At 32.4% G+C, this 13957-nt stretch overlaps 1 protein-coding gene across 1 annotated transcript in view; it reads right to left on the bottom strand.

The window, feature by feature from the left end:
• Positions 1-6337, bottom strand: part of LOC129222400 (cell adhesion molecule DSCAM-like) — a 105152-nt gene extending 98815 nt beyond the window's left edge. The window contains 2 exon segments of the mRNA XM_054856905.1: positions 2258-2584; positions 6334-6337. Of these exon segments, the coding sequence (XP_054712880.1) occupies positions 2258-2584; positions 6334-6337 (331 nt within the window).
• Positions 6338-13957: the final 7620 nt, after the last annotated feature.

The raw sequence follows: 13957 nt of genomic DNA, 5'->3' as shown, positions 1-13957 counted from the left end.
GCTGTAAATAAATGAGCAGCATCTTTGTCCCTAATATGGCATTTGTCTAACATTTATGAAATGCGAGCAGATCTCAATAGTTGTCAATTTTTTTTGCGTTGTGGTAGACTAGATATAGAAAAAAGGTTCAAAAGGTTAGGATAGATACCCATTTCGGTTTCTAAATCTTATGAATTGCAAGAGGAATTTGATGATAATAAAGGATTATGTACTGAAATAGAAGATAGTTTTAAGTATAGATTTTTACATTATTCCGATCTGGAATTTTTTTAAATTTATGTTTTAGATATGGAAAACAGATTTTAATTTTATGGTAAGGTAATCGAGGATTTTTCAAAATTTAAACTTTAAGAATGCATAAACATTTAAGTATATAACTAAAGATCAGCGAATTAAAATGTAATTGTCATTACTTATATTTACAGCATGGAAACCTAGTGACCCTATTTGCCACACCTATTACATACACAGAAAATTTTCTAAATCAACACCCCCAAAGCCTGGAGGAGGCAATTTGTTGTTGTCAAAAATCATTCATTAATGACCTAGGCCATTCATTAATGGCCTTTAGAATCCCTTGTGTCCATCTTGGTGGAAAGAAATGTTCCCCTGCCGCTTGGTTTGAAACGGTATGCCTGTCCCAAGGCCATTGGTGTACATGTACCCTATGTAATATGTAAAATTTTACAGAACGAAAATTAGAGAATGGTTGGTCTGGAAGTAGCAACATTTATTGAAGTTCAAAATTACTTTAAATATGAAATTTAAGAATATTTTAGCATAAAAATGAGAAAATCCGCAATTTTTTCTTCGAAACTCAAAAAAAGTTAGCCCTAGGGGCAAGTGTTAATATTCATGGATTGACTTAAAATTTTGCATGGATCTCTTATTTGTATAATGGAACAAACTGAGGGGGCGTCGTGTAAAGTCGTGTAAAATATCTACAACTTCAAAAATAAGGACCACCGTAATATATATATATATATATATATATATATATATATAAACCTATAAATGTATCTATATGTTTTTCTAATACATCCGTAAATATATCTACCTATCCATATTTATGTGTATCTCTAGATTTGAAATCCAAAAATCGTTCTTAATATGCATCTATCTATTGTTTTATTTACTTGTAAATTTTTCTTTTTTCAAATGTTTCTCCAGATTTTGGAATTTATACATACAGAGAAAATTGGCAAAAGATAATATTGAAAACTAACGTCCTACCGTACCGATTAATCGGTATTTTGAGTGGAAACATGTATTTGTTCTTAAAGATTTTTTTTTTTTTTTTTTTTGAAAAAAATACTTGTGGAGACTTTTTAACTCCGATACAACCGATGCATTTTAATTTTATTGACACAAATTATACTCTTTAAAATACTATAAAATACTAACCGCTGCATCAAATGCTGAAAGTTATATAAGTATTGGTCAGCAATCATTTGACACCGTGATGCCTATTGAGACAGAGTAATTTTCAAAGAAACTATTTTTGAGGATGAAAAAGTAAGGTAAGTTTACGTTGAGACGCCTTCTTCCAATACATTGGAAAAAGGTAAAACTAGGCGCGTAAATTAAATTCAGATTTCTAAAAAGTGCCCATTCAAGTATTAATTCTTGCTATATTATTTTGTATTTATATAATATCTCCTGTAATCCTGATGCTCTACTAAATAAGGAAATATTGAGGATAAATGCTTCTAAAACTGTACTAGAAAATTGAAAAAGCGTAAACGAAGGACGGAAAACTGTGCGCTTTTTATAAAAAAATGAGCAGATGTGTGCATCACATGACTTCTTTTTACACCAATTTAATGATAATAGTAGTGCCTTGTAATAAGCAAAGAACCACTTTAAATATTTTTGCCCCAAGTTTGCAGCGAACAGAAGAAAAAAAAAACGTTTTATACAGATTAATTTTCACAATATTGAACATTTCAATATGATTCAATGGTTAACTCTCTTAAAATCACCAATAGTGGCCTAAACGAAACCAAATTAAAAAAAAAAAAAAAAATGCCAAATTTTTCACCAAGTCAAAACCAAAAGCTTGGCGATATTTCTGGATCAAAAAATTTTCGTGAATACAATACTTACTTTACTTCGTAAAAGGAAGTAAAAAGAGTTAAGATACTGGGAATTAAGGCAAAGGATTATTTTTAACCAAGTAATCGTAATCGAAAGTCCTTAAAGGAACGTATTTCAGTCAGTTTATTAAAACTCTTCGCCGAGAAAAATTTTTACATACCTCCTCTGACGTGAACTTCTCGACTTAAAATTGAGCCTCCTTTGTTTGCAGCAGAACACTGATAAACGGTGTCGTGGACATCTTGCCGATACTCAGATCTGCGGAATGGCAGCAAGACCAAAGTGCCATCTGACCGAGTATGGCGCAATCCAGGAATATCTCGAGCGACAGTGCCTTCCTTGTTTATCCAACTGATTATGGGAGTTGGTGCTCCGTCGGCTCTACACCGCACTTCAGTGCCACTGTTGTTGGAGAATTCCACTCGAGTAGGTGGTTCCACGTGGAAATGTGGACCTTTGACATCGAGAGACATAGATTCGCAATCAGCTGTAATTAGGAAACAAATTATTATACAGGGTGTTTCAAAATGAATACGGGGTTTTAACATGTTATAATATGTATTACACCAAACTTACAGCCACAAGTGATGTATCAAATGAAAGAGAAACTCAAACAGTTTTGTTTGTTGGCATCAGTGCGCATGCGCGTGGAATGTTTCTGCTGCATTCCGATAGAAAGCGCTTGTAGCTATGGCTCTTCCCTCAACTGGCACAAGATGAACCAGAAAACTTCATCTTTCAGCAAGATGGTGCGTCGCCTCACTGGCATAATGAGTTGCGCGATTGGCTTAACCTAACTGTACCCGACCGCTGGATTGGCCGTAAGGGGCCTAATGACAGGGCTTGTTTCCCTGGCCTCCACGGTCACCCGACCTAACGCCGTGTGATTTCTATCTTTCGGGGTTTATTAAGGACCGTGTGTATGTGCCTCCACTGCCAGCCGACCTTCTCGAATTAAGAAACAGGATTGAAACAGCTGTTGCAGCAATTACTAATGAGACACTCATCAAAGTTTGGGAAGAACTCTCATATCGTCTTGACGTGCGCCGAGTGACGAATGGTGCTCACATTGAACACTTGTAGGCTATTATGTAAAACTGTTTGAGTTTATCTTTCATTTGATATATCACTTGTGGCTAAAACTTTGGTGTAATAAATATCATAACATGTTAAAACCCCGCTATTCATTTTGAAACACCCTGTATTTAATGTTATACAAAGTTTTAGCAAGTTCAGCAAGTACATAAAAGTACAGGGTGGTTATAAACACCCTGCATTGATAAAGGCAATTTAGTAACGAAAAACAGGTGCTACATGCATAATTCCTTTTTAATAGATTTTTTTAGAACATCAATAAATTTCTACGTATGCACATCTGTTTCTCTGAGAAGGTTTAGAGAATTTTCAGCTTCGCGCAGATATTAGCGCAGCGAGTTTTTTTTTTTTTTTTTTCTGGGCGTTAGGTTTGGTCTTTACAGTTTATATAATGATAGAAACGACCAAACTTACATTGCTAAAATGTGCTTAATCCAGAGATTCCGGGGTTCGATCCATAAAAAGCCCCACGTAGCTCCTTTAAGCATTGGTTTCCTAGGAGGAAATCGCCGAGCTTCGGCGTCGCTTCTCGCCGAGAGGAAAACTTGATTCTTCTGCGCATGCGCGCCCGAGCAAAACCGGCGTTGTGGGTGGCACGCCGGAATCACTTGACTTGGATTTCAGCGTCACGCCGAGTATCGACGTCAAAGCTCGGTGATTTCGCTACTAGGAAACCAGGGCTTTAGGTGTTTTTTCGGTCGTAGACGGCATTTTCGCTTTCGATGCTAGTTCAACCTATATGTATTTGGCAAGTTTTGTACCGATGGAAATAACCGCTTAATGATATAAAAAGGTTAAAAATTATACATATTTTTTGTATTCATACATATTCACACACACACACAACACACATATATATATATATATATATATATATATATATATATATATATATATATATATATATATATATACATATATATATATATATATATATATATATATATATATATATATATATATATTTATATATATATATATATATATATATATATATATAAAGTATATATATATATATATATATATATATATATATATATATATATATATATATATATATATATATATATATATATATATATATATATAATATATATATATATATATATATATATATATATATATATATATATATATATATATATATATATATATATATATATATATATAAAATAGTTTTTTTTTTTGAAGTTCCTTTATTTATGCAATACTTTATACACAACCTGTATAATATCAAACACATAAATGCATATCTTCTTTACTAATTAAACAGCTGAAAGTCTATATGTCTGAATCTCTGGATATTTGGATGGCTGGATGTCTGTTACGCGCAGCCTACACCGTTCGGCCGATTTTCATGAAATTTGGCACAAAATTTTTTTGTAGCATAGGGATGAACAACTCGATGCGATTTCTTAAAATTCGATTTCTTACTTTTTCTTTTCCAATTTTAACCTTATTTTACCGAGCAAATTATCATAACATGGACGAGTAAATTATCATAACATGGACGAGTAAATTACCATAACATTGACGAGTAAATTATCATAACGTGGGCGAGCAAATTAGCACAACATGGGCGAGCAAATTAACATAGCCATATTGGCGAGGAACTCGTTACCTATTATTTTAAATATACATGCGAACGAAATGACTTTCTATTTCATACTACGGGCAAAGCCGTGCGAGTACCGCTAGTAAGCTTATGTAATTAAGCTTTTCTTCGTTAGAGAGAAACGTATCCACTTATGCTAAAGCATGATTCAGTAGTTACTTATTGCCTCATTTTTCTCCGTTTTCATTTGTCCGTCTCGCCAATAAATAAGAAAACGGCAAGGTGGAAAAGGTGATTTTTGAAATACCACCAAAATCAACAAATATACGAATTATAGACGTCATTAAATTTTGAATATGTACATAAGCTTCTTAGAGTGGAAATGTGTGCGCAGGTCTACACAATATTTTGGAATGCGTGTCTGTCTGAGTTTCCCATTACCGACTTACATGGTATAATCTGGTTCATTTATTTTATTTTGTTTGAAATAAATTCTCCAGGAAACTTTATTCTCATGTGCTCAAATGTTATTTTCAATTAGTTTAGAACGAGTAGGCATATTTTATAGTTTTCTTACTAAAGAGGAAAAACTATAACATTTTATCATATTAACGTCTTTGTTTCTTTCTCAGTTTCAACCTCCGTATTTTATTGCTTTGCTTAAAGCAAAAGACTTTTGAGAAGATTGTGTTAAGGTTCATTTTTGAACTACTTATGCTAATAATATTATTCAATCAGTTTTAAAAAATTATTCTGTTGGGGAAAATATTTGCTGTATTTAAGCGTTAAACTTATGTTAAGAACTTTTAGATTATTTTTTTTAAAGAAAATACTTAAACGAAAATTTCTTAATAAAGTTACTAAATAGCAAAAACTAACAAACACATACCGTTCAACCTAAGGTCCTCTATATATACGAGCCGACGCATCAGCTTTAGATTAGCCATTTTGGACCGGAGCGCGTGTTTGAGTGGTTGTCTTTTCTGGCGAGTTATCGCGTTTGGTGATTGTTCAATGTGAACAATTATTAGCGGTACGTTACTTGTTTATTAAACAATATATTATTTTCGGCACATTTGGCGAAATCCGAAACTTTGCTGTGGTAACCCTAGCAGCGCAACAATGAAAAGTCGATTCAAAATGGCTAAACTTAAGCTGATGCTTCGGCCTTTCTTTTTAGCGGCTCTAGTTTAACCCTTTGAGATAATGAGTTCAGTGTTGTTTCATATTTTTATAATATTACAAAAAATATTTTTGGCTTTTTCTTTTTTCAAAATTGTTTTACATATTAAAAAGTTTCTTTGCAATAATTTGGAGGCTTGGGACAGTGAGAGATACAAATAGAGAGAAAAACCTGAAGCTACAGTATCAGTATGGAATGCGGTTGTATAGGTTCGTCTCTGTTTACTTATTTTATTCAGTTTCTATTTGCATTGAGGAACATCGTTGCTTGCTAAGAATCTAAATTCAAGGCAATTACTAGACACGTTGGATATCTACTTCACACCTTAAGAGTATATATTTATGTCATTTTAACTGGTTTCTATTAAAGAATATAGCAGCTTCAATATTCCTAAATGACTAACCCATTCCAAGTGAGGAATTGCTTTTTTTTTTTTTTTCTTGAAAGAAAAACAAATGTCATTATTTTTTTTAAATTTATGTCTGATAACAGACAAATTGTATATTTTAAAAAGCCAGAAATCGCTAATATAATTACATATGTATGGGTTCGAAAACACATAAACTCAACTTTGAGGGGGTATTAGGTGCGTTCGTGAAATTGTTAGTTTGGACAAAGGCGAGTGCGACCAAACACATTTTTGTTGAAATAAAAGCATTCCTTACGTTAATATGCTGAAGTAATAAACGTGTCATTTGACAAGGAAAGGGAGAAAGATGAAATGTTACGCTTGAACAAAAAATAGGAAGGGTGTGAAATACGTTGAAAAAAAGTGTAACACATAATTTATTACAAATTGAAGTTTTAAAATGTCAAATGCTCAAAATGAACATAAAAATGGTTTTAGACAGCGAAGAATAAAATTAATTGTAAAAGTTATATATGTATTGGCCAGTAATAAAAATGATTATCTATAAAAATTATAAACATAAAAATCATCCAATAGATAAATGTTTGATTTTAAATTGATTTTACGAGAACAGTGCATTATTTTTCGGATATTACTACATCACGATTTCCCTTCCTCCCGTTAAAAGTAACAACCAACCCATGCTCAAAATTTATCGTAATATACCCAGTTTTAGCTGAAGCATTCTAAAAAAGAAACTTATCATGCCATCCTTAAAAATATGTCTTCAACGTTACCAATACTTTCGTGTTCCGAGTGCTGGTTTTCAGAAAAATGGATTACCATGTGTTGCATACTTTTATACGTCAATTCATGCTTCTCTACATTTTTTAAAATCTAACCAATACTAATGTTATAGTACGAGTGTTACAGAATAACAGTTATGTAGAACAATAGAGAGAAACATATATGTTGTTCATTTTTATACAAAATAAATACATTTTCCTTGTAATAAAGTACCATAGCGTATTTAATATTAAACAAAAAATGCAATTTTTTCTAGTTATTCTGGCTTAATTGTAATGATGAAATGATGATTGTATTTCAATTAAAGTAGTTTTAAGGATTTGAAACGTTATATTTATCAGTCTCAGTCTTATTCTTAGAGAACGTTGCCATCAATAAATTAGTTGTTATGAATGGACCACATGCTGAAATGCATTTTCAGTTTTCATTATTTGTTGAATACAATTATTATAAAACAGATCGTGCTAAATTCAGAGTTATGATGTTAATAACCTTAGGCGTACAGCTTTATCCTAAAAGTAAGAGAAATGTGCTGTGTGTGCATATATATATATATATATATATATATATATATATATATATATATATATGATATAAATATTCTGTATATTTTTAAAATTACCAACTCCTGCTATTCTTTTAAAGATTGTCACTGTAATCTATGCATTGCAGTGAAATAACTATTATAGCATCTCATTTACCTCTTTCACGAAAAAATGATGACTTTGTGTTTCTATAAACTCTTATTTGAGAAAACTACGGGGCCACAGAGCTACTCGGACGATATTGGAAAATCTTTGAGGAATTGTGAAAAACAAAGTTATTGACTTTAAACGGATTGAACGTAATCTGAAAGATGTAACTTGCGAGCATTTTCAGACCTTAGTAGTGATCAGAAGCAACATCTTAAAACATTTCTGGCAATTTCAAGTGGTTTGCAAGTCTGATTTGGATAATTTGGATCCTGGTAAGCTGTCTCGTTCAGGATGGAAACTAACATGACAATGTCAGATATATTTCAAAAAATGATTATGACCACTACTGACTTCTGTAACTGCAACCAAATTATATGTACGTTTCGGATTTCATTCAATCCGTTGCAAGTCTCAAAAACTACTTTTTATTTTTTCTTTATTTCTTCTTTTTTGAAGTCAAAAACATCGTTTTTTTTTTTTTTTTTTTTTTTTTTCTAGGTTTTGACAAAGTTTTTCTGATATCATCCAAGCCGCTCTTTAACATCGTAGCTATGCCATATAAAAATTTATACAGATGGCGCAAAAGCAGTTCTTTTTCTCGAAAAAGACAAATAAGCTATTGTAGTGGTTTGCCCAGCTTCCTTTTAAGATGATTTAATAAGTTCATCTTTTACATGAGTTAGTAACAATTCTATTGTATCCAATAGTTGGGAAATTTTTAATATGTATATTTTACGTCCTTTAAGAACGTAAAATGCTTTACATTAAGTTTAGAGAGATACAAAAAGTAGTTCCAACCCCAAATCCCACAAACACCCAAAAAGTGCTTATTTGTGATTTTTCGGAACATTATACCGTGTACGAGCCCTTATAAACTTGTTATAGCACCACCATTTACCTCCTCTTCCGCTTTCAACTCACACTACTTTTGGGGATTATAAACACTGAAAAAAACTGTCACTTCATGATATTTGTTAAAAAATTTCTTTAAAGGTCAAATATATTTTACATGATATTTTAGACAAAACAAAAGCTGAAAAAGTCAAAAAAAAAAAAAGGGGGGGGGGGGGTCCTGACGCCTTATGATTGCTTTTGATCATACCTGTTTATCACTAACACTAGCTAATTCATGATATTGCTTTCTTTTTTTGGCCCACCCTAATATACCTAATCTGCACGGAAATCTTGGATTGAAGGCCAAATTTATAAAATGTTTCGTTTTAGTTCTTGAAGACTGGGGAGTTATTAAAGAAACTTTGCCAAGAAAAAGTGAAAATGTGATTAGCTTCGTTAAAAAAGAGAAAAAAAATAGTAAGAAATCGAGGCAGTCATAAGCAGAGGGAAGTAAGTGCCAAAAATAAAATTTTGAAGATAACTAGCTCAAATAATAGGGAAACCTCTAATCTGTACCGGGGCAAGGCATACTACTAGTAGCCCTGGTAGGTGCTGCTACACGACATGATTTAGGGGAGAAAATCAGTGGAAGCCTACTTATTATTTGAACTTTAACTGCGTTTTACTTAAAACTTTAAATCATCCACTTACATCCATTTGCTCGCTGATTCAATTGTGTCCCCTCTTGTCGAGTTTGCTAACAACCTCTTTTTCAACTCAAACGTATAACTGTGAGGGATTTCTTTTAATTCCAAGATATGAGCCTGTATTAATGTAAAATCAGATCCTTTCTAGCATTTTCAAGCTGAAAAAGTGTTCAATATACGGTATTTCTCATCTAACTGAGGTCTAAGTTCTTGAAACAGATATCCGAATGACGTTAAGGCATAATGGGGATGTTTAAATAGAGCTGCTTAGCCTCACTTTCTGGAGCTAAATGACAGCTAACTTAGCATTGTATGGGGGAAAAATCCTTGGTGCAATAAATTTTCACAGAAATGCTGTGAAATCTTTACTTATAATAAAGCTAAAAGTCTGAGTCTCTATATCTCTCTCTGTCTGGATGTCCGAATTTCCCTGACGCGCATAGTGCCTAGACCGTTCGGTCGATTTTCATGAAATTTGGCACAAAATTAGTTCGTTGCGTAGGGATGAGCACCACAAAGCGATTTTTTGAAAATTCGATTTTGTTATTTCTTTTTGATTTTATTTTTACCACCATAGGTGGATTTAATTCCTGTGCATCGAACGAATTACCATAACATTGGCGAGTAAACTAGCATAGCATGGAAGTGCAAATTACCATTATAAGGACGAGCACGTTAACATAGCATATTGGCCAGAAATTAATCATATATTATTTGTAAATATACAGGTGACCAAATGACCTTTTAATTTTCTATTATGGGCAAAGTCGTGCAGGTACCGCTAGTAAACAATACAAATACCACCAAAATAGCAAATGGCATTAAAATACATTCAATTAAATATACAACAAGTTTGTAAACTATAATACATTTCAGTTTTAGCGTTACCATTTTCTTGGAAATGTTCTCTTTTATGTTCGCAACTAATAACACCATGTAATATAATGAAGACAATCGCAATTATCGTACAATTTACATAATATAGTTAATAAACTGCTTACGGACACTATTGAGGTAAAAGAAAAAGGCATAATAAGTACTGAAAACAGAGTGCATCAATGTCATTTAAGAAATACTATCACAACATTTATATACCCTTCCATATAAAAATATTGGTAGCACGGACAATATGAACTATTTATAACAAATGATATATTTAACCAGCCATTATAACTCGTCTGGAAACGTTCTTGAAGTGAGAGTAGCTTCCCCATGGGAACGTGTAGCATGATATAGGGGAGAACGTGCCAATTAGTGCTCACTGAAGTAGATCTTCTGCTCCAGGAGAGGATCAAAAGGAGAGAAAGTTGCTAGATCACAAGAGACTGCAATTAGGATGACATAGAACTTCATCCCAGAAATTTCACTTGGGGGAAGTGCCTCAGATTTATTACATGCCACCGTTCCTTCGCTCTAGAACTGTTCAAACCTCTAAGGACAATTATTTATTTCGAGAAATGTGGATATAATTATGTCTACTAATAATTCATAATACTATTTTATAAGAATTTTTTTTTAATTCATCATTTACTTTTTACAGCATTCACTTTTTGAACCAAGAATACCGCCTTTGGTTTATGCTTAAATAACAATAGTAACGGAAAGAAACTAACTTTAGCCAACATCTTAATATCTTCACATTTATATAATGATTGAAGTCCATCCAAATTATCCGTATATGTATATATTTCTATAACTTTATTTGTGTGTATATCTGTTTCCACATACCTTGATACAGATAATAATAGTATATATGTTTATTTATGTCCCTAACCCTTCTATTTTCACCTATGTATACCTATCTACTAATCTGAAACACATTGATTTATCATTGTATCTGTCTATTTCTATATGTTAATATTGATCAATCTGTAGCTATATACATAAATATTATTTTTTGGAAAACATTATGTATATATATGTCTCTAACAATGGGAATTTATGCATATCTGTCGTTTATTTTCTATGCATCTATACCTATATATTTATCTATTAAGTTCTCCACTCTTATCTATCTATCCACATATATATATATATATATATATATATATATATTCATCTCTCCTTATTTCTTTCAGAATCAATATCCACGTAAATCTTCATTTCAGCTAAGTTTTAATTCCATGCAAAACATTATTATTCCCTCATCGTGCTGATTAAAATTTCATCATATGTATCAATCAATCTATGTATTTACTACATTGCATAATTCACAAAAACGTACATTTTTTTTTAACTTTAGATAAATCCTAGGGAGAAATTCATTATTACAAAAACGTACAGTTAGCGGATTTGTAAAATTGTTCTTTCTTACTTGCCATTATATACTAATTAGCAATTGTAATGCTTGCTGAAAAAAAAAAAAAAAAAAAAAGAAGAAGTAGCTCCAATTTTAATGTTTTCAAACGGTTTGCATTAAATCTGAAAACATTAATCCGCTTTTTTTTTTCTCTTTTTTCTATATTAATGCATCTATTTTTATGCTTTTCAGTACAGTTATACAATGATAGTTATGGACATTTAAAAATAAATAAAAAAAGCAAATTGCGTTTTGGTGCTTTTTAGCTATAATTCTGGGGGGAGGGGGTGGCCTGATCGGTAAGGCATCGGACTTGTGACCGGAGGTTCGATCCTAGCCGGTCGAAGATCCACCGTCTTCATTAAGAGTAACTGGGGGACGTTACATATGCTCCTGGTCACAAAGTCCTAGTGAAACAATACCTCAGAGGGTCGTAAGCCAGGAGTTATTCGACTTCTGATTTGGTTCTAAATTATCGAGCTGTCCATAGATGGTGCGGCCATCTATCGTGTTGTCTGAGCCATAAACGGAAGCCGAAACTATCTGCCTTAAATCGAGTAACCTCGATACTCCGACTTGGATTCCCGAGTGGCAAAAGTAACAATAACAACATCAACAAGCTTCAATGCTGATCTTTTGAAAATTGAAATTCTGTGTTACATATTTTTGCTGCAAACCTTTCAGTTAACTTCGGCTCTTTTGGATAGTAAGTGCTAAAAATCCAATAAAACGTTAAATAACGTTTTTATATTCATTTTTAAGGGCTTCAACACAACCAAATGAATTCTTTGAAAAATCCCTGATATAGGAAATTAGCTAGATATGATTTATTGAATGATCGTACATAATTACCATATCTTAGCTTTAAAATCTTGGTTGCATTTCAAAAATATACATAAATAAAAGAAATACACAGCTCTATTTTACTTCCTTTTACAAAAAAGGAAGTATTGTATTCGCGAAAAAGTTTTCACTCAAAAATCGACGTTAATTTCCATTTTACTCACTACCGAATGAATGTTGAGTATTTTTTTTCGACTCGACCACATGTGAATAAGTGCCTAAGAACGTATAGACACGCGAAATATCCATAATAACGATTCCCGAGTTAATTACAACGAATTTTATTGTGACGTCTGTATGTACGTATGTATGCGCGTATGTGCGGTTGTGCGTATGTATGGCGCATAATTAAAGAACGGTAAGTCCTAGAAAGTTGAAATTTGTTACGTTGACCCTTAGTGGGGTCTAGTTGTACACCTCCCCTTTTGGTAGCATTCGGATGATTCTAAAGGGGTCTTTTGCCCCTTTGGGGGGGAATCATTTTTAATTTCGGTGTAAACTCAAGTCGTGTTATTATTTGTCGGGCACTTGACGATGTATCGCCATTCCTTTGGTCTCCAAGTGTTGTCGCCAACTTGGCGACAAATTTGGCGATTTTTTTTTTAAATCTTAAATTTGGCCACTGTTGGTGATATTTAGAGAGTAAACTATTGAATCACATTGAAATTGCCATTAATGGGGAAATGACATTAAATTGGAGTAAAAAGAAGTCATGTGATGCACACGAAAAATACTTCGTGTACAGAGTCACTTTAAGTCTTGCGCATGACCACGACTTAGATTTTTTCTAAAGAATATCTGAGTTGTAAATTTGAGTCATAAAATTAAAAATGCGAGAAAATTTAACAAACCAAACGCACACGTTAAATGTATTCTAACAATGTTTTATTCTAACAATGACTGTTTTTTTTTTACTATAGCATCGCTGTGATATTCCCATAGAAGTTTTGAATATTGCAGACTAAAGATTTTCTAAGTGAAAATGAAAGTGAGAGAAACACGCATTTAAAATATCAGCATGTTCTGGGGAAAATTGAAAGCCAATTATTGAAATAGCTCTTGAGGTTTTTGCTAGTCACGTATCTCCAATGTTCGTAAAGGAAAGCTAAATAAAACAATCGAAAATGTTTAGGTATTAATTCTGCGTGATAGGATAGAAATGCTGGGATACCGACTTTAATAAAAATATTTTTATTTGGTCTTTTTTGTGATTTTTAATGCTTTGAAGGTTTGTTTTTTCTTTCATTCCTAAATCCAGTTCCTGAATTCCGACTGCGTGTATATTTGTTGAAATTACTTTTAAAAGAAAAATGACTTTACGAAGCTTTACTTTTATGACCATTGAGCATTACTTATATTTTTATCACGGAAACTTTTGAACTTTTAATTTTCCTTTTAAATCAAGTGTTTAGAGAAGATCACATAGTTATCGTTGAAAATTTGAACAATACTCTAAAGGAAAATCAGTATTTTTAACTCTAAAGGAATGTCAA

This window comes from Uloborus diversus, chromosome 5 (assembly GCF_026930045.1).
Source record: "Uloborus diversus isolate 005 chromosome 5, Udiv.v.3.1, whole genome shotgun sequence".
Lineage (NCBI taxonomy): Eukaryota > Metazoa > Arthropoda > Arachnida > Araneae > Uloboridae > Uloborus > Uloborus diversus.
This window is presented reverse-complemented; position numbering and strand designations above follow the sequence as displayed.